Source organism: Hippocampus zosterae, chromosome 10, assembly GCF_025434085.1.
Source record: "Hippocampus zosterae strain Florida chromosome 10, ASM2543408v3, whole genome shotgun sequence".
NCBI classification, from domain to species: Eukaryota; Metazoa; Chordata; class Actinopteri; order Syngnathiformes; family Syngnathidae; genus Hippocampus; species Hippocampus zosterae.
The window spans coordinates 7568054-7591311 of NC_067460.1; the positions used below are offsets into that span (position 1 = coordinate 7568054).

Consider the following 23258-nt stretch of genomic DNA (forward strand, 5'->3'; position numbering starts at 1 on the left):
ATGAATGAATATATATATATATATATATATATATACTACGGCGGCGGCTGGATAGCTCAGTTAGTAAGGCATTGGTTTGGCATACGGGAGACGGTGGTTCGAATCCCGCTTGGGGCAAAAAATGAGCACATAACACCATCCAGTGTGGGGCCTTGGGCAAGATCCTTCACGCTAATGCCTACCTCATACAATGATGAGAGACAATAAAACGAATGACATGCCGGCTCAGACGTCGCCCGGCCAAACAAGGTCTGCGTCAGGTGCTGGGGAACCTTGATGAAAAATGGGCTACTGGAACAAAGCGGAGATGCCCGAGATGCGATAACATGGCTCTGTTGGAATGCTACTACTCAAGCAACCCTAGTCAGAGGGGTTACATGCAGAGAATGTGGGGTAAATGGTTACTTCGAAACCCACAGTCACGGTTGACCACGAAACAACTAGGAGCTCAGTGTTCCAACATCCACAAACGGCAACTGCTGTCACAACTTGAGATTGATGACGCAGGTTCCATGGTGAAGGGCCCCAGGCTGCCAGATCAGAGGAGGAGGTCATAAAAGAGATTGAGAGGGAAGCCCCAATGAATGCAGATGATGGGATTGGGTGGCCAGCCCCAATGAATGAAATGCTGAGCGAGGCAGCAACTGACCTGAAAGCTAAGATCATGGCGAGAATGAAAGCTGGGCAACCTAGAAACCAATTACAACGGCTATGTGAAGTACCATCTGAAAGTCTCATAGAAAGTGTGAATGCAGCACTGAGGGCGATCCCTACCGTAACGATCACAGAAACCAATGAGCTGATACACGCTTCAGCATCAGTGATCCTGGAGACTCTGGGCTTTAAGAGCAACCATGGAAGCCATGAGATACGTTACCCACCATGGAAAAGACGGTTGGAGGCTAAGATCAAGGCGGCCCAGAAAGATGTGAGTCAATTGACGGAGGCCCAGAAAGGTGTGATGAAAAGGCCGATACCCGAGAGGTACATCCAGATGACCATACCTGAAGCACTCGAAACTGCCAAACAAAGGCTCCAAGCCTTGTCCAGTTGCCTAAAGCGGTACACGAAAGAGAATGAGGCCAGACGAATAAACAGGCTGTTCGCAACACAACCTGCGAAAGTGTACGCTCAGTGGCAGGGTCCTAACAACAGAGCTGACCGCCAAGACTGGAAACTGAAAGGTACTGAAAAGGCATATGGTAGAAGCAGGCTGCACACATACTGGCTAAAAGAAACTCACAGCACTCCATGAACGCCTAGCAGCACAAATGAACCAGCTGCTGAGGTATGGGACTCACCCAGGATGGCTAACCGAAGGCGAACGATCCAGATCATGAAGGATCCCTCGAAGGGTGCAGCCCCATCCAACTATCGGCCAATAACCTGTCTCTCCACAACATGGAAGCTTATGTCAGGCATCATAGCGGCTAAGATAAGTGGACACATGGATCAATACATGAGCGAAGCACAGAAGGGCATTGGTAGAGATACCAGAGGAGCCAAACATCAGCTCCTGGTTGACAGAACAGTCGCACAAGACTGCAGGTCCCGACGTACCAACCTGTGCACAGCTTGGATTGATTACAAGAAAGCCAATGACACGATGCCACATACATGGATCACTGAATGCTTGGAGTTGTATAAGGTGAACAGGACCCTAAGAGCCTTCGTTGCGAACTCGATGAGGATGTGGAAAACCACACTTGAAGCCAATGGCAAGCCACTTACCCAAGTGTCCATCAAATGTGGCATATACCAAGGTGATGCACTCTCCCCACTGCTGTTCTGCATAGGACTGAACCCCCTAAGCCAAGTAATCACCAAGACAGGCTATGGCTACCGCCTCAGAAATGGAGCTACAATCAGTCATCTCCTCTACATGGATGACATAAAGCTGTATGCTAAGAGCGAAAGGGACATAGATTCCCTGATCCACACAACCAGGATCTACAACAGCGACATCGGGATATCATTCGAGTTTGAGAAATGTAGTCGGATGGTGACTAAGAGAGGAAAGGTAGTCCGCACTGAAGGGGTCTCACTCCCTGAAGGAACAATAGCAGACATTGAGGACAGCTACAAGTACCTTGGTATACCACAAGCCAATGGCAACCTCGAACTGGCAACAAGGAATGCGGCTACGGCCAAATACCTCCAGTGAGTGAGGCAAGAATAAGACCCAGGCAATAAACACCTATGCCCTGCCGGTGATCAGATACCCTGCAGGAATAATAAGGCGGCCAAAGGAAGAGATTCAGACCACGGACGTTAAGACCCGAACGCTCCTAACCATGCATGGAGGGTTCCATCCCAAATCCAGCACCCTGAGACTTTACGTAAGCCGAAAGGAAGGAGGCCGGGGACTCGTGAGTGTGAGAGCCACTGTCCAGGATGAAACATCCAAGCTCCATGAATACATCAAGGAGAAGCCTCCAACGGATGACGTACTCAGAGCATGTCTCAGACAATGGGGAACAGAAGATGAGGCGCTGGAAGAGGGACCATCATGGGAGGACAAGCCCCTACATGGGATGTACCACCGGACCATAACTGAAGTGGCTGATCTCAAGAAGTCCTATCAGTGGCTAGAAGTGGGCTGGTCTGAAGGACAGCACAGTGGCACTCATCCTGGCTGCTCAGGAGCAGGCCTTGAGCACCAGAGCCATTGAGGCCCAGATATACCACACCAGACAAGACCCAAGGTGTCGGTTGTGCAAAGAGGCACCTGAGACGATCCAACACATAACTGCAGGGTGTAAGATGCTGGCAGGGAAAGCCTACACGGAACGCCATAACCAGGTGGCTGGCATAGTCTACCGAAACATCTGTGTGGAGTATGGACTGGAAACCCCAAGGTCAAAATGGGAAACACCTCCGAAGGTGGTGGAGAAGACAGGGCGAAGATCCTGTGGGACTTCCAGATCCAGACTGACAAGATGGTAATGGCGAACCAACCAGATATCGTGATCATAGATAAAGGGCAGAGGAAAGCCGTTGTAGTGGATGTAGCGGTCCCAAGTGATGGAAACATCAGGAAGAAGGAACATGAGAAACTCGAGAAATACCAAGGGCTCAGAGAGGATCTGGAGAGAGCCTGGAAGGTAAAGGTGACAGTCGTGCCTGTGGTGGTCGGAGCACTCGGGGCAGTGACCCCCAAACTAGATGAGTGGTTGCAACAGATCCCGGGAACAACAACGGACATCTCAGTCCAGAAATGTGCAATGCTGGAAACAGCAAGGATACTGCGCAGAACCCTCAAGCTTCCTGGCCTCTGGTAGAGGACCCGAGCTGAATGAGGGACGGACACCACCCGAGGGGTGAGATGAGGATTTTTTTTTTACTGCATATACATATTCTTCACCGGCACGCACTAAACCTCCTGTCTAAAAAATGAACCACAAAACACCGTTTTAGTCTTCAGTAGAAAATTGTGGATTAAATGCTTGTATTAAATGTCATCAGATTGCAGTAGTGGCCATAATGCCTTGTTCATACCTCTATACCTACCTATGTGTCAGTGGCCATATTATGTTTTTAATGGGTTTGTTTGCACAGTCAGTATAATGAAATGCCCTCTAAGCTGTACCTTTCGAGTACTGGTTTTGAGCACAGCAGAAAGTCATTTTTCTCACTGAGGATCATTAAAGTGTCAAGTCCTGTCAGTCAACTGAAGAATAATTGAACGTATGACTCTCATAATAAGCAACAAGCTGAGGTTTTATGGGGCAAATGACTATTTTTAGAGTTGTTTGTTTCAAATTGATGAGAAAGAAGTTGGCTAAAGTTTCTTAACTGTCTGGTTGAATGGATTATTTGCTTTAAATATCAATTCCACCCTTTAATGGCAAACTGATTTACAGAACTAATACGTGAACAAATCCCATTGATATTGTATGAAACAAAAAATGGGTGATGTTAAGAATTCTTTATTTCTCCTCCTCACTTGCACACCACAGCTGAGCAAGAGATTCATCATCATTGACTTGAGGTGTCCTCGAGTAGATTTTCAGTAGCTTGATGTGTAAAATTATTTTCGTGAAAACAATAACTAATGCAGGTCAGACATTACCGACGAAGATACACCCAAAGAGCTGTACTCAAGACCCGTGTATGGCACTCCCATCCGAACAAACATTTGATTGTTTTTGAGGTCACGCTGAACTATTCATAGACGTGTTTAATTGAATTTCTCAAAGTAAGTAAGATCCCGAACAATCTCGCAAAAGGACTCACTCTAAATCTAAGAACTGTGTCCCTCTCACTAAGATGCAAAAGCCCTTTACGGGAGAGACTAAGGAGAAGACAAAAACTCTGCTTCTCCGAAAGGATTAGTTATTTGGCTTGAGAGAGACGACGTCCCGAAACATGATTAAGTGTTTGGTAAATGAAGAGGGAGGGCTTATGAGATTTAAGGTAACGCAGAGGAGACGGCAGGTCTTTTCTGATGTTAAATAAGGCAGGCTTGAAACTAACTTAGGGGGAAGTGGCTCACAAGATGTCAATAAAGAACACTTGGTTTTTGACACGGAAGTTGCGGCTGCTTTTGTGTCTGACCCACAGGGAGTTCTGATCACACATGCACTCATGCAGACTTTCTCACACTACTGCGAAGAAACCTGAAAAGGCTTTGAAGAGAGGAATCCGCTATGCTGCAAACTTGATTGTGAATGTATAATCTGACAGTTTAGTTTGAGTAAAATAAATTCCATAATTGACTTTTGGCATTCCTACAGCTCCCCCTGGGACGGAAAGACCTAATTTTCCTTGATATGACGTCTTCCATTTCAAAAACAAAACCTAACATTCACACATGAATGCTAAATTTGAAGTGCCATTTCTTCAGTCCTGCTTAAGTGTGTCGCTGGTAAAGCAGCATTCCGCTCACTTATCATTTCGCTTTAGTGTGACAAATATGAGCTGTCACTTTTCTCTGTGCTTTGCAGCCAAGGATAGAGGCCAGAGCGAAGAGGTCTGATAAATGACTTCAGCCCTGGTAAAGAACTGGGTTATCATTAACACAGGCGCAACAGCGTAGCGCTGCTGTCAGAGCTTTCAAATCCTTGGCACATCTGTGACAAGGACACGAGATGTGTTCCACTTTTGTTTGGATGTGGTGCATTTAAAGAGAGGCTGCATGTTTGGCAGCTCAACCGTGCGGTTGGCTAGTTTTCTTATTTTCCTACCGTTTCGATTCATGTATCATGTATTTGTTTCCATGGCTTTTTTCGAACCATCCCTCACAGTTCAAGGAAACACATGACCACAGAAACACACACGTTGTGTTTGTCGATTTGCGTTTGTCATGTTTCCCAGCTCTTATAGTTCATCCTGCCAAAGGCATTTTGTATTAATCCATTGAAATTCCCCATAAGATAGCTCCTTTCGAATAAAAATCATGTTTGCAGGTGAACGAGGTGACTTTGGGTGGGACACATGGTACGCTACACCGCATGTCGACAATCAATCCCATGGGTTTATTCGGACAAACCATTCACAGTCTCATTATCACAATATGCACACGTTTTCAGTCTTCAATTTTGAATCTTTTTGGACAGAACTTAGTACCTGTGGAACTCCCAGGCAAGCCTGGGTAGAACAAGCAAATGCTTCACTGGAGCCGGGATTCAAACCCAGACACTAACACATGCCCCACTATTCCATCATTAGTAATGTAGAATGTATATTTAGCACACTGACAAGTTTGAGATATGATAAACAATTTCTAACAACCATTTATCCTCTTTGGTCCACATTAGGATCCTGCCTGAGCTGGAGCCCATCCCAGCTCACTTGGATAAGGACCTGTACTGGTCAGCAGCCGTTTGGATAGCTCATAGAGACACAAGCATTCACAAACACTCAGTCACATGTAAGCATGCAATGTTTTATACTGCAGGGAGGATGCCAGTGAATGCACAAAACTAGCAGGGGGAGAACATGCAAACTCACGACAGAAGGACTGCAGATTCGAACCTCAGAACTGTGAGGGAGAATTGCTTACAAATAGGCCTCACTGCCGTCTCCTGTTGAATTCAGAAGGAAAAACAAGAAAAGAATCGATTCATTGAAGAGAGAGTAAAACAACAATGGTGTCAAATGGTTTGTCTTCTCTCACTTATTTGAATCACCCTTGTTGAGGTTGTCCCATTCCCGTGAAATAACCATCACAAAATTGGCGCAAGCAAGCAAAACATAGGATATCCTTTGGTGCCTGCTGAAGTATAAGCTTTCTATGCTGAAAATCTCATGTGACATCATGTGGGACGCACATGCATGTGATTCAAACTCCCACATTAAGAGGCATAGCTTTGCCACATAATCAGACACATCCTGACTATACAACCCAAAGGGCACTTTAAATGTCATTTGTTACTGAAAGTCTGAAAGGAGTGACTTTAACATGTTGCAGTGGACCACATTTTCCTATAAAAAAAAAAAAATCCTCGTCTCACCCCCCCTTCGGGTGGCGTCCATCTCTCATTCAGCTCGGGTCCTCTACCAGAGGCCAGGAAGCTTGAGGGTTCTGCGCAGTATCCTTGCTGTTCCCAGCACTGCATATTTCTGGACTGAGATGTCCGATGTTGTTCCCGGGATCTGTTGCAACCACTCATCTAGTTTGGGGGTCACTGCCCCGAGTGCTCCGACCACCACAGGCACGACTGTCACCTTTACCTTCCAGGCTCTCTCCAGCTCCTCTCTGAGCCCTTGGTATTTCTCGAGTTTCTTGTGTTCCTTCTTTCTGATGTTTCCATCACTTGGGACCGCTACATCCACTACAACGGCTTTCCTCTGCCCTTTATCTATGATCACGATATCCCATATATGTGTGTGTGTGTGTGTGTATATATATATATATATATATATATATATATATATATATACAAACACACACACAAACACCATATTTTCGGCACTATAAGGTGCTTCAGGTTATAGGGCGGATCAATGAATGGCCTATTTTAAAACTGTTCATGTACAGTCTAGGGCGCACTGCATTTTAAGTCTAAAACGAAATCGTCATCAACATCAGCCCAACTCGCGAACGACCTCCAAGCAGTGTTGGGCGTGCCTTCGTGCTACAAACAGTTCCCAGTCAACAGCTGACAACTGGGTCTGCAGGTTCCCGGGCCACTGCGGCTTTAAGGAGCCAGTCGTAGGTTGCTCAACAACAACAATCAACATCAGTTGATCCAGATTTATTACCTTGTCATCGTTTTTTTTTTTTTTTTTGACGAGTTCAAGTTATCTAGAGGCCAATTCATTTGTTTGTTTACCGATGCACTCACATCTTTTAAATCAAAACCAACGATCAAATTTAAAGTAATTTTCTTTACACTCCAAAAAAAAGATAGATAAATGGAACTGTAATACCATTCAAACAACATGTAGATGTGTCCGAAAATATTTTACTGGTAAACTGAATTGAACAGCAAACGTGTTTCTTTGGCTCATTTTGAAGAGGATTGTGAATAAACATCCAATGACGATGGCGCTCATGCTTGCTTGGATACCAAGATGACTTCCACAGCAGAGACATATAGATCTGATCTGAAAAAGATGATGCGGAGGGAGTTTTGTGTTTCCAATGTGGTTAAATGCACCATGCGCCTACCTGAGACTTGAGTAATCCAGCTGCTAAAACTACATATTTTGTGCATTTTTCTTTTTTATTCCACCCACAAGCTTGGAAAATGTTCACCGCCTTCACTAATGGGTCCTCTGTGAGGGTGGAGAACAGTTCAGGGATGGAAAAAATGTCTCTGTGCTGTTAGTGGAGACACAAAATTCAAGCCAAAATAATATTCTACTGGAACTGCACCAAGAATAAACGTAATGCAAAATCAGTGACCATAGAGAGTTCTTTATTTAACCCTTTCAGAGACCGGTTACCGCAGTTGACAGATTATCATGTTATCAAGTTACATGAAAGGGTTCAACAAATTCATCATGAAAGGGTTCAACAAATTGTTCGTACTTGTGTCAGCAGTTGTCCTCAAATAGCTAAGTTTGAATCCTAAAAAAACACCTTATTCATTGCCAACATCTTCACTCCCCGCTCACCCCCAATTCCTGTCTTTCCGTCCCCCTTCACCATCACCTTGTTATGCTGTCACTATCTACAGGAAGAGGCAGCACAGCATTGTTGTTTTTTTTCATACACATCATGCGACACAATTGTGTTTATGGCGCTATGAATGGATATCACGCGGAGGCTGTTCAGAGAAACAAAGAGGCTGTCATTTCTTTTTGGCCATCATCTAAGAAGCACTTGTAGCAGATCGGACGTTTGACAGCCCCGTTGCAAATGATGATATATATACTGTACATAGTCTAGATGATGAAATAATGCTACATGCATGTCTTGTGGAGAGATTTAAAACATGCTTTTAAATATTAGCCAACTTAATATCACACATTGGCAGGAAATTGAATGTGTCAGTTGAGACGTCTCTTCAATGTAATGCCCTCTGCACAGTGTGTGTTCGGCATGTGCGTCTGCTTCGCTGACAGACTTGACGTTTGCGTCCTCAACGTCTTGTGTCAGAAATTTGCATACTTGTCAAGATGTGCAAGAGCTAAATCAAACAAAGATACAAATGTTATGTTTCAATTGACACTGTCAGAGACACATTTGGCATGCTTATTTCGGTTGGAGTTTGTCGTGCGCCAATCATATTGGAAAGTGGTTCTACTTTGTAGAATTTTGCCCCTCTGAAGTCACTAATTTAGGTATATTTTAACAAACACGTGGTGTGATGCAGTTTGAGACTACGACAAAAATTGTTAATTTTAATAATTCACTTGCACTGTCATAAGTGGGCATTGTGATCTTACGAAAAACATACCTGGATATATATTTTTGTGCAGGTATCATATTTGAATATGTAGCAAATGTAAATGAAAGATTAATGAGACCCAAAATATACAACAATCTTTTCAAGAATTCCCCACAGCCAAAGGCTTCGCAACACACTGACCATTTACTCCCATTTGGTCCCAGACACAAAAGAGAGAAACAACCATACCGCAGTCTTGTAACATTCTTAAACTAAATGTTAGCCCAACAGGGAACTGCCTCTGTGGAATCCCAAAAATATAATGTATAATTGGAACACAATGAGTTCCCTTTAATTTATGACCAACTTAATTATCCAGTGTTTCCCCTGGGGTGCATCTGTCGTTGACAAGTTAAACATCCATGTACATAGTTGTGGGAAGAAACTCTGCACGCTATTTTATTTATTTATTTTTGCTTTTAAAGGGACATTTACTGCATATGGATGACACGGTGGTTTACTGGTTAACACAGCACCTCACCTCACAGTGCAGAGGGCTGGGGTCCGATTCCGGGCTCCAGCCTTCAAGTGTGGAGTTTGCATGTTCTCTCTGTGGCTGTGTGGGTTTTCTCTGGGTACTCCAGTTTCCTCCCACATTCCAAAAACATCCATGGCTGATTGAACACTCAAAATTGTCCCTAGGTGTGAGTGTGAGCGCGGATGGTTGTTTGTCTGTGTGTGTCCTGTGTTTGGCTGGCCACTAGTCCAGGGTGTGTCCCACCTACTGCTCGAAGACAGCTGGGATAGGCTACAGCGCGCCTGCGACCCCCTTCCGGATAAGCGGCTTGGAATGGATGGATGGATTTACTGTATGCTCTGTTGCTATCCGCACTTAGAGGATGTAACTAAGACTGACGCAGTCTCCCTGTAATGTTTTCTGGCTAAATGTCTCTCCAGCTGCAGTCCCGCCGGTCAGGATGTTGCACGAAAGGAGCCTGGAGATTCTGCACTTTCATTGCCTACCGTGCCAACTAAAACTCAGTAACTGTGCTGCAGGGAATTTCACATTAAACCGTTAGTTTGCATTGGAGTCGGTTCCTGCAAAGAGGATTCTCACGTTTGCATTTGGGAATTACTTACCATGCAAAGGACTGTTGATTGCATTTTCACCATTTTCGTTGTTGCCTCTGGTTTTGTTTCACTTGAGTCACTTTGGTTGGTGGTTAGTGCGTTAGACCACTAAGCAGTATAGGTTTGTTTAGTTGTGGGTTACATTGGAGTGCAGAGCAACATTTTAAAACAGCGCACCAGCTGTGAGCGCAGGGGAACACGAGGGCACTGCTCATTCATTACAATGGAAAAAGCAGGGCAATCAAACCTTTGGTCACAGGTCAACTTCTCATCCAGCTGCATCCAAAACAAATAGATTTGTTGGTTAATAACTGAAGCATAGTTAGGAACTGTAACACTCGATCACCAAAACAATTGGGAAACACATCAAAACAAATGGCTTGGCCGAAACGGGTCTTTATTGTTCACGCGGTTACAGAACTTGCCGGAGACGACAAACAGAGATACCATGAATTTTGCATTGACATTTTAAGAGTACTAATCATGACAGCACCCAATCAATCAATCAATCAATCATCAAGAATCTAATTTCAGTATATTTTCCCTCTTAAACCTTTTAGGCTGTCGGATAATTTCGCCTTGCTCAAGTCATTGATCATGAGCATTTCGTCAAGATGCTTTCCTATTACCGGTACTCTCTTTCCGTTTTTGGTTCTTGCCTTGATTTATGTTTTCTTGTGTTTTTTTTCCCCTTGTTTATGCAAAAGCTTTTTGTTTTCTTCGCATTATTCCAGGATTGTTGTCCAGCATCATTATTCATTTTTATCTTTATCGGACTTGTGCTTATTTTTTCTGAATAAATATTTGTGTTGGATACATTCTCCTGGGTTTACATTTGTAGCGTCCAATTCTGTTCGGAACTTTCCGGATGCCTGACATCCGTCAGTGACAGACTGTTGGACCTTCCCTCAGTATTGACAAAATGCCCCCACGCACAGTTAAAATTAATTCTTCCACAGTGGAGTAGTGGGTAGTCACTGCTAGGGTAGTAATTCATTCCACTGACTTGCATGCGAGCAGAGTGGGTTCCGTTCGTAATCATTGAAGGAGTGAATGTAGACGGTAGCTTTTCCATATGAGTGAATATGAATGGTTGTCTTTCTATACCTGTATGTGCCTTTTGATTGACCTGAGCAATCATGAGGGGTTAGCTTACTTGATGTTTAAAAGTGAAGCTAGACATGTCGACAGAAAGCGTGTGCAAAAATGCGGTGGTTTGAGATGAAATGCTTTCCTTCCTAGTGACCCTTTTCTCACCCATCTCGGTAGGTAAACAGTCTGCTCGTGCTCTACCACGACCCCGATCACAGTCAGGCGTCATCCTTCATGGACAGGCACGTTAAGGTCACAAAAGTGACCACATCTTTAACGTTAACTTTGTATCCAACATATGTCACAAAAAAAAAAGTTAAAAAAAAAATCTTGTTCACCTTCTTCAGCTACGTGATCACACAGTACCGTACCTCCTCACTGGAGATCAGTATGTGATTCTGATGTATGCATCCCAGTCAAAGGTTCATCCAGCACATTCCTTGGATTTGCAGTACCGGTAATCTGATGATGATGCCCTTTTGTAGAGAAACCAACAAACAAACAAACATATAACTGCTTTTGTCACACTGTCTCAGAAAGTGGTGTACGTAGACTGCGATACAGTTGATATGATTGACCAAGGAAAATATTTGCTGTCTTTCTCATCATCATTTTCAATCAAAAAGAGATCAATTTCAACCTTTGGTGAACCGGTGGGCCACTGGTTAGCACGTCAACCTCACAGTGCAGAGTTACCGGGTTCAATTCCAGCTCTGGCCTCCCTGTGTGTAGTTTGCATGTTCTCCCCCGGTTTCTACCCACATTCCAAAAACATGCATGGCAGGCTGATTGAACAATCAAAATTCTCCCTTGGTGTGAGTGTGAGTGCAGATAGATGTTTATCTCTGTGTGCCATGTGATTGGCTGGCAACCGGTTCAGGATGTCTCCTGCCTACTGCCCAAAAACGGCTCGGATAGGCTCCAGCACCCCCCCGAGACCCTTGTGAGGATAAGCGAATTGGAAAATGGATGGATGGATTTCAACCTTTGCTCTCCTAGGTAGGCTTCATGCTTCATACACAAGTGAACAAAACAGTTGTCGGTACGTTTCTATTCAAAGAAAACAAACCCTCCACAATAGTTACTAAATAAAAACTAAGAAAAACGTATTTAAAATGAACAAATTAAAAATGAAGTATAGCCTGTTTTAATGGATTCATTGTCCAACAAGTTCATGACGTCCAAAATGACTTCATATTTTGTTGGTCAACCTTTTAAGGCAATCGCTGCAATCAAGCAATTTCTATACCTTCCAATGTGATATGTGCGCAACTGTTTTGAGTCATTCCTCGTGTAAAAACTGCTCCAGTTGTTGAGGTTTGAAGGATTTTTTTTTCTCCCAGACTGAATGTTTCAACTTCTTTCATTAATGTTCAATCGGATTTAGATCAGGTGTTTTTGCTCTTTGCCTTTCTTAAGATAAGGGGAATTCGGGTGTTAATCGTAATAGCCAAACACAATAATCACAGGAAGTAATTGTGCAGGCATGTGTGCAAATTTGCATTGCAATAGTTAAGGACACAAACGTATACATGGTTAGAACAGGAACTGTGTGTGAGTGTGTGTGCACATGCGCATGCGAGTGTGTGCCACCTCAGCCAGCTAGTGTGTGCTGACACTAAGGCGAGGATCTCATCTACAAAGGATGAGTGTCTCCTGACAAACAGTAAAAACAACAAAAAAAAGTAACACATTTTTGTTTGACCAGTGGTGTTCAGTCAGTGCCTTAAGACTTGATCTGTTGGCTTAAATGCTATGAGAAGCCCATCCATCCATTCATCATCTACCGCTTATCCGGGGCCGGGTCGCGGGGCAACAGCTTTATCCGGGAAGCCCAGACTTCCCTCTCCCTAGCTACTTCTTCCAGCTCTCCCCGGGGGATCCCGAGTCATTCCCAGGCAAGCTGGGTGACATAGTCTCTCCAGCGTGTCCTGGGTCTTCGTCGGGGTCTCCTCCCGGTTGGACATGACCGGAACACCTCACCGGGGAGGCGCTCAGGAGGCATCCGAATCAGATGCCCAAGCCACCTCTTCTGGCTCCTCTCGATGTGGAGGAGAAGCGGCTCGACTCTGAGCCCCTCCTGGATGACTGAGCTTCTCACCTTATCTCTAAGGGAGAGCCCGGACACCCTGCGGAGAAAACTCATTTCAGCCGCTTGTATCCGGGATCTCGTTCTTTCGGTCACGACCCATAGCTCGTGACCATAGGTGAGGGTTGGGACGTAGATCGACCGGTAAATTGAGAGCTTCGCCTTTTGGCTCAGCTCCTTCTTCACCGATACAACGTCCGCATCACAGCAGACGCTGCACCGATCCGCCTGTCGATCTCCCGCTCCCTCCTACACCCACTCATGAACAAGACCCCAAGATACTTGAACTCCTCCACTTGGGGTAAGATCTCCTCCCCGACCCGGAGGGGGCACTCCACCCTTTTCCGACTGAGGACCATGGTTTCAGATTTGGAGGTGCTGATTTTCATCCCAACCGCTTCACACTCGGCTGCGAAACGCTCCAGTGAGAGTTGGAGAGCCCGTTTGAAGGAGCCAACAGCACCAAATCATCTGCAAAAAGCAGGGATGCAATACTGAGGCCACCAAAACGGATCCCCTCAACGCTTCGGCTGCGCCTAGAAATTCTGTCCATAAAGGTTATGAACAGAATCGGCGACAAAGGGCAGCCTTGGCGGAGTCCTACCCCCACTGGAAACGATTCCGACTTACTGCCGGCAATGCGAACCAAACTCTGACATCGGTGGTATAGTGACCGGACAGCCCGTATCAGGGGGTTCGGTACCCCATACCCACGAAGCACCCCCCACAGAACTCCCCGAGGGACACGGTCAAATGCCTTCTCCAAGTCCACAAAACACATGTAGACTGGTTGGGAGAATTCCCACATACCCTCAAGGACCCTGCTAAGGGTGTAGAGCTGGTCCACTGTTCCACGGCCGGGACGAAAACCACACTGCATGAACTTATATTTCGAACTTCCATGAAATGGACATCATTTATTTTGTATAGCCTTTTGTCTTCATTTCATAGCGTATGTATTGGATGTGCAGTTTCCAGTCTTAATGGCTTTATTTTTTTAATTGAAGGCATGAGGCGGATTGCTATGCAGGTTTAGGGTTAAGTGTGAAATTAGGTACATAACCATTAGAATCTGTGACCTCTGGATTCAAAGTAGGGTTAGGGTTTAAAAGGAGGGTTTGAAAGTAGGTTTTAAAAATAAGGTCAGGATTTTAACGTAGTTATTTCAAAGTCGGTTTGGTCCGCAGGTGTCAAACTCACGGCCTGTCGCATCGTTTTAGGTGTCCCGCGAGAGCAAACATGTCAACTTCCGTGATGCTTGCTAATGTCTGCACCAACATTTCGAATCTTTATTGTAATCAATAATGACCTTGAAATATTGCAAAAAATTTCTCATTACCAAACCCCTTATTACAGTCACTTAAACAATTATTAAACAATTTAGGGGGAGGTTCGTTGTTGAATCAATTGTTTTACATGGCAGTTTTGCATGGAACAACAACTCGGAGTGACAAATTGAAAAAGGTTGTCAAAGTGCACGAAACACTTCTAGTTGTCCAAACTAATGTAGGTATTTAAACTTCACAACGTAACAGCTTTTGCAATTAAAAGGCGAAGCAGCCCGCCATGAAGTTCGACAGCATGAGATTGTGGGTGACTATTTTTAGCACAAAAGTGGAGGGCCTCGATACTCTTTGAGAGAGAAAATTAAAACTGTGACATCTCTGTTGTGAAGTAAGTAAAACAGTTCTACGTTACTCAAGAAGTATTCTTTAAATATTATAATCATGTGCTATGCTCATCTGAAAATACAGGAAGACAATAGATAAGGTTGACAACAAAAATGAGAGAGTGACAATTAGGAGTACGGGCCTCCAGTTGTGTTCGCTCCCTAACAAGCACACTGCTCTGCACTGGTTATCTGCAACTGGAGAGGGAGGTGGGAGGTCCAACAAATGGAGGCGAGGGTGATAAAGGATTGAGGCCTTGTTGACAGGTTGTTGCAGACGTTGTCTCGGAGCCCAGTTCAAAAAATAGTGTTGACGTGTCTTAATCTTTGAAGAGACAGCTTGGTTCCTGTGTCGTTATATTTCTTGCTACCTCCAAAGATGCCAAATGAACTCAGACTCATTACCCTCTTAAAATTACATTTTAAGAAAAAAACAACGACAACAACAAAATTCGACATTGCATTTGCCATATTTTTCGAACCAAAAGCCACACTTTTTTTCATAGCTATTTGTCGCTACAACTTTTACTCATTTGCAACTTTCATATATTAAAATTAGAGCTCTGTCCGGCACCCAAAATCCCTGCTCGCTTAGGTGCGTCCGGAAATTCACTCTGGCGTCCGAACACCACTCTGAGATTGCATGTGCTTGGAGGACGCTCTCATCCAATTAATTGTGGAGTACAGCGCATGTTATAAACCAATTAGCAGTTTGTGCATAATCTGTTTCCATCTGTACTGCATGTATAGCGGCCCGAGGACTCTTTTTTTTTTTTTTTTGGGCACTTTAAATAACCGTGTGGTACATATGCACAACCCTCTGAGTTTCAGAATGGTCCAAGTGAACCATTGCGTGTTTAGAGCGTATTTACTAATGCATGCGGTTCTTTTGCTGAGTGACACGTTTGGCATGCACATGACAAGACGTTGGAGTTAATGCACCAAAATGTACAGTCGAACCTCATCAAAAGGTACCTTGAGGAACATACCGAATCTGTACGTAAAATAAAATGCCCGTCAACTCCAATGTATGATACAAGTATGAACATTTAGAGATGTAAAATAATCACCATGTAATAACACTATAAACATCCATCCATCCATTTTCCGATTCGCTTTATCCTCCAAGGGTCGCGGGGGGTGCTGGAGCTTATCCCAGCCGTCCTCGGGCATTAGGTGGGGGACACCCTGAACCGGTTGCCAGGCAATTGCAGGGTACCCAAAGACAAACAACCATCCACGGTTAGGTAATATTTAGAGTGTTCAATCAGCCATGCATAGTTTTGGAATGTGGGAGGAAACCCGAGTACCTGGAAAAAACCCACGCAGGCCCAGGGAAAACATGCAAACTCCACAAAGGAAGGCCGTAGCCAAGATCGAACCCACGACCTCTGCACTGTGAGGTCGACGCACAAGCCACTGGAACACCGGGCCGCCCCACTATAAGCATGTCAATTATAGATATGTGTATCCAGTATGTAGACAACATTCAGTCAACAAATGAAAAGTGACTTCTCCAGTTCAGGATGTGTCGCGCCCCAAAACCGTTTACCATAATCGTTCAAACTGTCGAAGTCTGCCATGATTTTGTTGCTATTACGCATGATTGTAAAAATCGTTGACTTTGCCAATTCGTACTTTTGGCTGAGCTTTGGATCAGAGACTCCCTTTCAAAAGTGAGAGACAATTTCAGCCTTCACAGATGGCAATATTTGCTTCTGTTTACCAGACAGATCCAAACCAAGACAAATTGATTAAAGTAAAACGCAAAACCGACAAAGTACAAACAAGGTCACTGTCGATAATGAAGCAGGAAAAACGCAATAAACCATAACTGTTTGACAGCAAGCACGGTAATAAACAAGTTAAGTCAATTCACTATTGATTCAAATATCAACTCACAACTGCCAGTAGAAAAATATAAAACACTGAAAGAACAGCACAATACTGATGCTCCATCATACCACCTCTCGTATAATTTCACAGATACATACTGTACATACATCATTTTAAATGGAAATGCAGAGTCCCCCTACAGCCCCCACTCCCCTTCTTTGATAGTCGGTACGCTGTGGCATAAAAAACTGAGGTTCCGTTTTTCAGTTCCGTGAACACCATCCTAGGTGGGTATATGAAATTTTGATAAAATGGGGTCCAAGAACATTCCAAAGCACATATTTTGTTGCCACAAAAGTTGCACATTCACGAGTACTGTTCCGCTACAGTATCAGTTGACACAAAGGATATGTTGTTATTTCAGAATCCTTCGAGAACATTAATTGTAACATTTTAACACGATGAGTGCTGTACCCTTTTGATAATTATAGATAGGAGGGTCAAACAGAGTGCCCCCACGCTTCTTCTGAAAAATTCTGAGAAACAATGAGTGACGTGTACAGTTGGCACATACTGTCGTCTTGAGTGAGTTTTGTCAGAGTTGGAGCACTCATGGATGAGTTCAATACCCCCTTGAGCATCCCTGTCTGGCAAACACACATATGTGCCATCTTTTATCAAGATGTCTTGACCTGTCATACCTGCCTGTCATCTCCAGCCACTGTCGAAGCAAGTTCACTGATAACACTGGCAGCTTATGACGCTATGCCCGCCGCTCTGATGGAAGCAGTTGGAATGGACCTCACACTTTTCTCCGCGTCTGGGCAACTATTCGAAACCTCACTTATGACTATTCAGCATCACGTTATTCAAAATACGTCAGTCACACTTGTAAGATAAAGGCGTCAAGTGTGAATTCAATGTCCATTTGCATGTTGATGAAATTATTTCACTGAGGATCTCTCTCTCATAATTCCTTTCCAATGGTGGCACTGTATTCCGAGTTTGTACAAAAATCACAACGCTAACTTTCGCTAACACGGTCAAGTCATTAAGACGATAAATATTTGAATGTAAAATGTTTCTCGGCTAAAAATATAAGCAGTTAGACAATAAGCATTAAGTTCTTTGAGCAGGTGTGTTACGTGATGACATTCTTTCACCGCTGCAAAACCCACCTTAGTGCGTTCGTTCGGACCCTTTAAGATGTGACTTCCATAAACCGAGGACCCGTGGGTATCAACAAATTGTTAAATAGAAGGTTGTTCACACAGTCATATTTATGACAGCAGTTTCCTGTTTGTAATTTGGTAGGGGTTATATCCAAGGTTATGTTTATTTGCGAACAGTGACACTGATCATTTATGAACCTAAGAAGGATTCTATTCCCTTTACCTTAACTTTATGGTCATATGGACAGAAAGGAACACAAACAGGAGAGGAAGTGGAAGACACAGCTTGAAGGTGGGTGGCACTCCTCTGTGGCTCTACATAATAAAAGTCGAGCCCGATTTGAAAAGGCCCTATTGTGGCTTCATTCTATTTTTTCACAAGGGTAACATTCCTCCCAAATTGGACAAAAGAATTTTAATGGGCCGACTAATGGACTGTGATTAGATAGTATGAGAGAGAGAGAGAGGGGAGGGTAGGGAGAAGGCAAGGGAGGGCGTAGAGAGAAAGAGAGAGAGAGACAGATAGGGATCAGTGCATTTTGGGGAGCTGTGAGGAGTGTGGCGGTCTAAATGCTGCAATGGGGTGCTTGAATTCTATTCATGCCGAATGGGGGGAGGGAGGACAGGCCAGAAGATTACCCCATTTACCTGCAACCTTTGAGAAGGAACTCACTCGAGAGAGAGTGCAAGGGGCGGTATGAAGCGGGGGTTTGATTGCAAGTGGGACACATGGGATTTTGCAATGGCATATCTGTATAAATGGGAACGGGGTGGAGAGAAGATTGCTTGCTTTTAGGATGTAAATTGATTCAGTATGCTTGAAGTGGTTTGGTCTGTCATTGGTGTTTGAAGGGGGGCAAGATAATTCAACACATGCTTAAAAGTAGACATATTTGTGGATTGATAACTTTTACGATAATTTCAGGTATAAAAAGGGAAAGTGTCTGAGGTCACTCTGCTTTTGGTCCATATTTTAATATTGAACGGATATACTGCTGTGATAGTCTGAAAGAGTACCGTATTTTCAGCACTATAAGGTACACCTACTGTAAGAGCATTCCATTTTCTCAATACCCGACAGTGTACTTTATAATCTGATGCGCCTTATATATGGATCAATATTCTGATTTCTTGGACGTACTATTTTAAATATTCTGTGAAGTGCTTTAATACAGCTGCAGCTGTTGTGAAAATTCCATATGAATAAAATTGTATTGTATTGTATTGTATTCCCTTTAGCGTAGCTCCATCTAGTGAATGCAGCATAACACACCCGCTCCACTATTGTAGCTTCTATTCAGTGCACCTTATAATGTGGTAGGCCTTATATACGAAAACAACTTTAAAATTGAATCACTGAATCACTTATACTCGGAAGCACCTTATAGATGGGTAAATACGGTAGGTTATTTTAGTCAGGACCATTGGAATGGAATAGAAAAACATGAATTATTCAACACAACTTTGAACTGGCTGGAAAAAAAGGCCTTTAACTTCAGGGGTGGTCATTCCATCAGGACTGCTGGAAGGTCAGTCTGTCCATCACTGATGGATGCCCGTTTTGCTGATGAATGATGGGAAACATGGAACCAAAAAAAAAAAAAAAGGCAAACTGTAAGCACTGACACAAGTTGGTCAGTGTAATCGTCACTAACTGGGTCAAGCCTTCACAGACCTCTCAATCTGTCGCCAATGGATGCCTGTTTTGCTGATGACTGACCGAAACATGCCACGTTTGTCTCATGTGTTTGTTTGCGGGGCTGAAGCCAGCAGGGTTGCCTCCATTGACCATAGACCCATTTCCAGTTTGAAAACAAAGATGATGTAATCAGAATGAGCGCGTATTGTTGGCACAGAAAGAGCACTGACGTTCGTTATCTATACAAGTGGATTTACTATAAAGTCTGGCGAAAATGAGGAAAGCAACTTTCGAATGCATATGGGATGACAGAGTAAGAGGAAAATGTTACAAAGTGGGCAAATGTCCGACGGCCAGGTATTAATCTATATATTGTGGAGAAACCCAGTGTTTACACTAGGGAGACAACTCTGAGCCCTGCTTGGGACCATTGTCAACGTAGGCAATACCTACAATCGAAGAGTTTGCAACTTTCACTGAGACTGGTGTACCGGTACTTGATCACAGGTAATTTTGCCCACTCTACATGAGGTAACTCCACCATTTGTCTCAGGTACTTATTTCGGATGCTTTCCACATACGTCTAATATGATTTCGATGAGGGTTATTCAGAATACTGTAGTCCAAATTTTTGTTCTCATTGACTCTTGGAAATCCTAAACCTATAATACACACAATTATCTCCCTAATATGGGCTTTTTACTCGTATTTATTATGATCTTTTGCTTCACGTATGTATTCATACGCCTGTATCAGTGCAGTGGATGTCAACACGGACCTGAGAAGAATGTATTTCTCGTTCTACTAGGACAGAACCCATTTCTATTCAAAACGGCTTGATGACATGGTATTTTCAATCCCATCTTGTCTATTTTGCCTGCCTGCCAATTTTGCAAGACAAAAAAAAAAGACTTAAAAATGATTTAGTACACAAAACACATCCTGGCACAAGAGAACACACACTCTACTCGTATCTTCATCTCCAGTGCAGATAAATTTCCCAGACCATAAATACATGATGGCATTCTTTTCCAAATTGGCTCGAGACACCGCAATGCGATTACACCTTACTACAGTAATAGCAAGAGACTGCTCCAGGGGGCAGCTGCTTCTATCACACAGTGTGGCATGGTAATTGCTATTTTGGCACACTGTTGCTACTTGAGTGTGTGTAACATGTGTATAAATACGATATGTGTACGTGAGTGAAGTGGAGCCGTGAGAATGGGAATAGCAGTAAAATTTGTGAAAGTTTTACTTCTGCTCTCTCCCTCACCGGCTGCATATGTAGATGAAGGTTGAGATGAATTCGGGTCCCTGGGGAGTAGCACACAGCATCTGTGGCCCACGGCTTGATGTTTGGTGTGAGTCTGTCACAGTTTGGGATCAACACATGCAAGTTTTTTGCTGTGTGTTTTTGATGGTTGGTGTAAGTGGATTTTTGTCATTGTTCTCTTCTTATCCACCATCTGTGTATTTGTTTATTGCATGCCAATATGTGAACAGATGTCAGATGGATTGTGTGCTTGGTTTTGCCAAACACTAACCCTTATAATGCCCAGTTACTCTCTCGCAGTTCTCACTCTAAAAAGGATAAGTGGTATTGAAATGTTTGGATCCATAGTTTTCTTACATATCTATACACACACACACACACACACACACACACACACACACACACACACACACACACTTCTTCTGGGGGTCTTTCATGACGAGGACTGCCCGACCTTGGTTTAACCATTCTGGCTGTTGCTGGTTTTTATGCTGCCCGGCGTTCAAAGAGAGCATTTTGCTTCTTTGGCCAATAGCCATGAATCATAACAGATCACTGAGGGTGGGCATTGTTAACCTAATTTAGCATTTATTTTTTTTAATGTCACATTCGTTTTATATGTCTAAATGTCTCTCATGTTAATACAGCTCCACTTAAAGCCCTTTTTAAAAAGTTATTGATGATTTACAGGGTAGTAAAAGAGTGCAAGTATTAGACTGCACTGTCAGTAGTCCAGTCTTCTTTTTAAAATCCATCCATCCATCCATAAATCCATTTTCTACCACTAATCCAAGGTCAGATCGCGGGGGCTGCAGCTTTAGTAGGGAAGCCCAGAATTCCTTCTCCCCAGCCACTTCTTCCAGCTCTTCCCGGGGGATCCCGAGGCGTTCTCAGGCCAGCTGGGTGATATAGTCTCTCCAGTGCATCCTGGGTCATCCCTGGGGCCTCCTGCCATTGCGACATGCCCGAAGCACCTCACCAGGGAGGCGTCCAGGAGTCATCCTAATCACATGCCCGAGCCACCTCATCTGGCTCAGCTCTGAGCCCCTCCTGAATGACCTAGCTTCTCACTTTATCGCTAAGGGATAGCCTGGACACCCTGCGGAGAAAACTCATTTTGTCCGCTTGTATCCGGGATCTCGTTCTTTCGGTCATGACCCATAGCTCGTGACCATAGATGAGCGTTGGAACGTAGATTGCCCGGTAAATCGAGGCCTTTTGGCTCAGCTTCTTCTTCATCACGACAGACCGATACAAAGTGTCCACCATGATCCTTTTGAAAAAGTGTGGCGCATTATAAAGTGCAAAATACAACAATCGGGGACTGTTGAGTACCTGAAGTGTGAAGTGTATCCAATTGAATTTAGGAAGAAAATAATTTGCAAATCATTATACATTGTATTCACTTGGTATTCACATTTTATACAAAGTCTCAATTTCATTAGAATTGGGATTTGAATATAGCGACGTTAAGTTTCATGTTGCACAAGAAAAATCTGGGTTTATGGATGTGGTCGATTTAAGGGGCTGAGGTTTGGATAAAATGTCATGTGAGGATTAGTAAAACTGAAAGAATCCTTTGCCAGGTAGTCATAGTGTGTTATGCTTCCCGTGTGTAATTGCCAGTGCCCTCGACAGCTTGAAAGCTCTCTCCCTGGATGTGCAACTCAATAAGGCCACGCTGGTGTCACCGTGCAGCAATGGGAGGCCATAGCAACCATCCCACCTGTAGATGATTACCATACTCAGCCCTACCTTAGTCAGTCCATCTATCCAAAAAAAAAAAAAAAGTGGTGGTGAACTGTAATTTAGCGATGATGGAAGAGTGGTTAAAATGACAATGACGGTCTGACCATGACGGACTGGCTGATGGTAAAATAGTGGTGCCATACTGTCATTTAAAATATTTCTTTTCTTTCTACTTGCACTGACCAAACTGGTCCTGACGAGAATCATTTTCAGCTGCTTACTTGTGTTTTGGGCACAGGCATATTTTGATTGATCGGATACGGACTGACTTGCACTGAAATATCAATCTGAATGACTGAACAAATTGGATACACGGTAGAAATTAAATCAGAACTGGCGATTAAGTCCTGTTGAATGACCACCATTATCACAACCACTGCTCTTCTGGACCTTTTGTTTGGACAATTCCGTGTGCAGAACAACTGAAAGACTAAATGTTCACTGCCTTCTGTGCTTCTTGGTACTCATGAAGCCAGAATATGACATCACATTTTTTTAATAAACACAATAGCACATTGATCTTGCCAATTGCGCGTGCAGTATGTACTGTTTGTGAAACTATAATTATGTCGAGTGACAGCTCCAACTTGAATTGATTAACAAATACAATGAAGACATTTATACTTTGCTGATATGTTCTCCATACGAGCGTCTGTGCACTTTCTTGTCTCTCCTTGTATAAACGTGACAATTAGGAAGCGTGCCAAAGTGCCTCGTGCCATGCCATAAAAATATATAGCCTCGGATTTTTTCCCCTCCTGATGAAGCTGCCAAATTACCTCACTGCACAATCTTTTACGGGGAAATGCTAGTTGCACAGAGATA

The 23258-nt window shown here is 43.7% G+C and overlaps 1 protein-coding gene across 1 annotated transcript in view; it reads right to left on the reverse strand.

Moving 5' to 3' along the window:
• The window catches only part of psmd2 (proteasome 26S subunit ubiquitin receptor, non-ATPase 2), a 266709-nt gene extending 253257 nt beyond the window's left edge, over positions 1 to 13452 (reverse strand). Inside the window, exon 1 of the mRNA XM_052078881.1 lies at positions 13431 to 13452. Coding sequence (XP_051934841.1) covers positions 13431 to 13451 — 21 coding nt within the window. The 5' untranslated portion in view covers position 13452. The remainder of the gene's footprint in view (positions 1 to 13430) is intronic.
• Positions 13453 to 23258: the final 9806 nt, after the last annotated feature.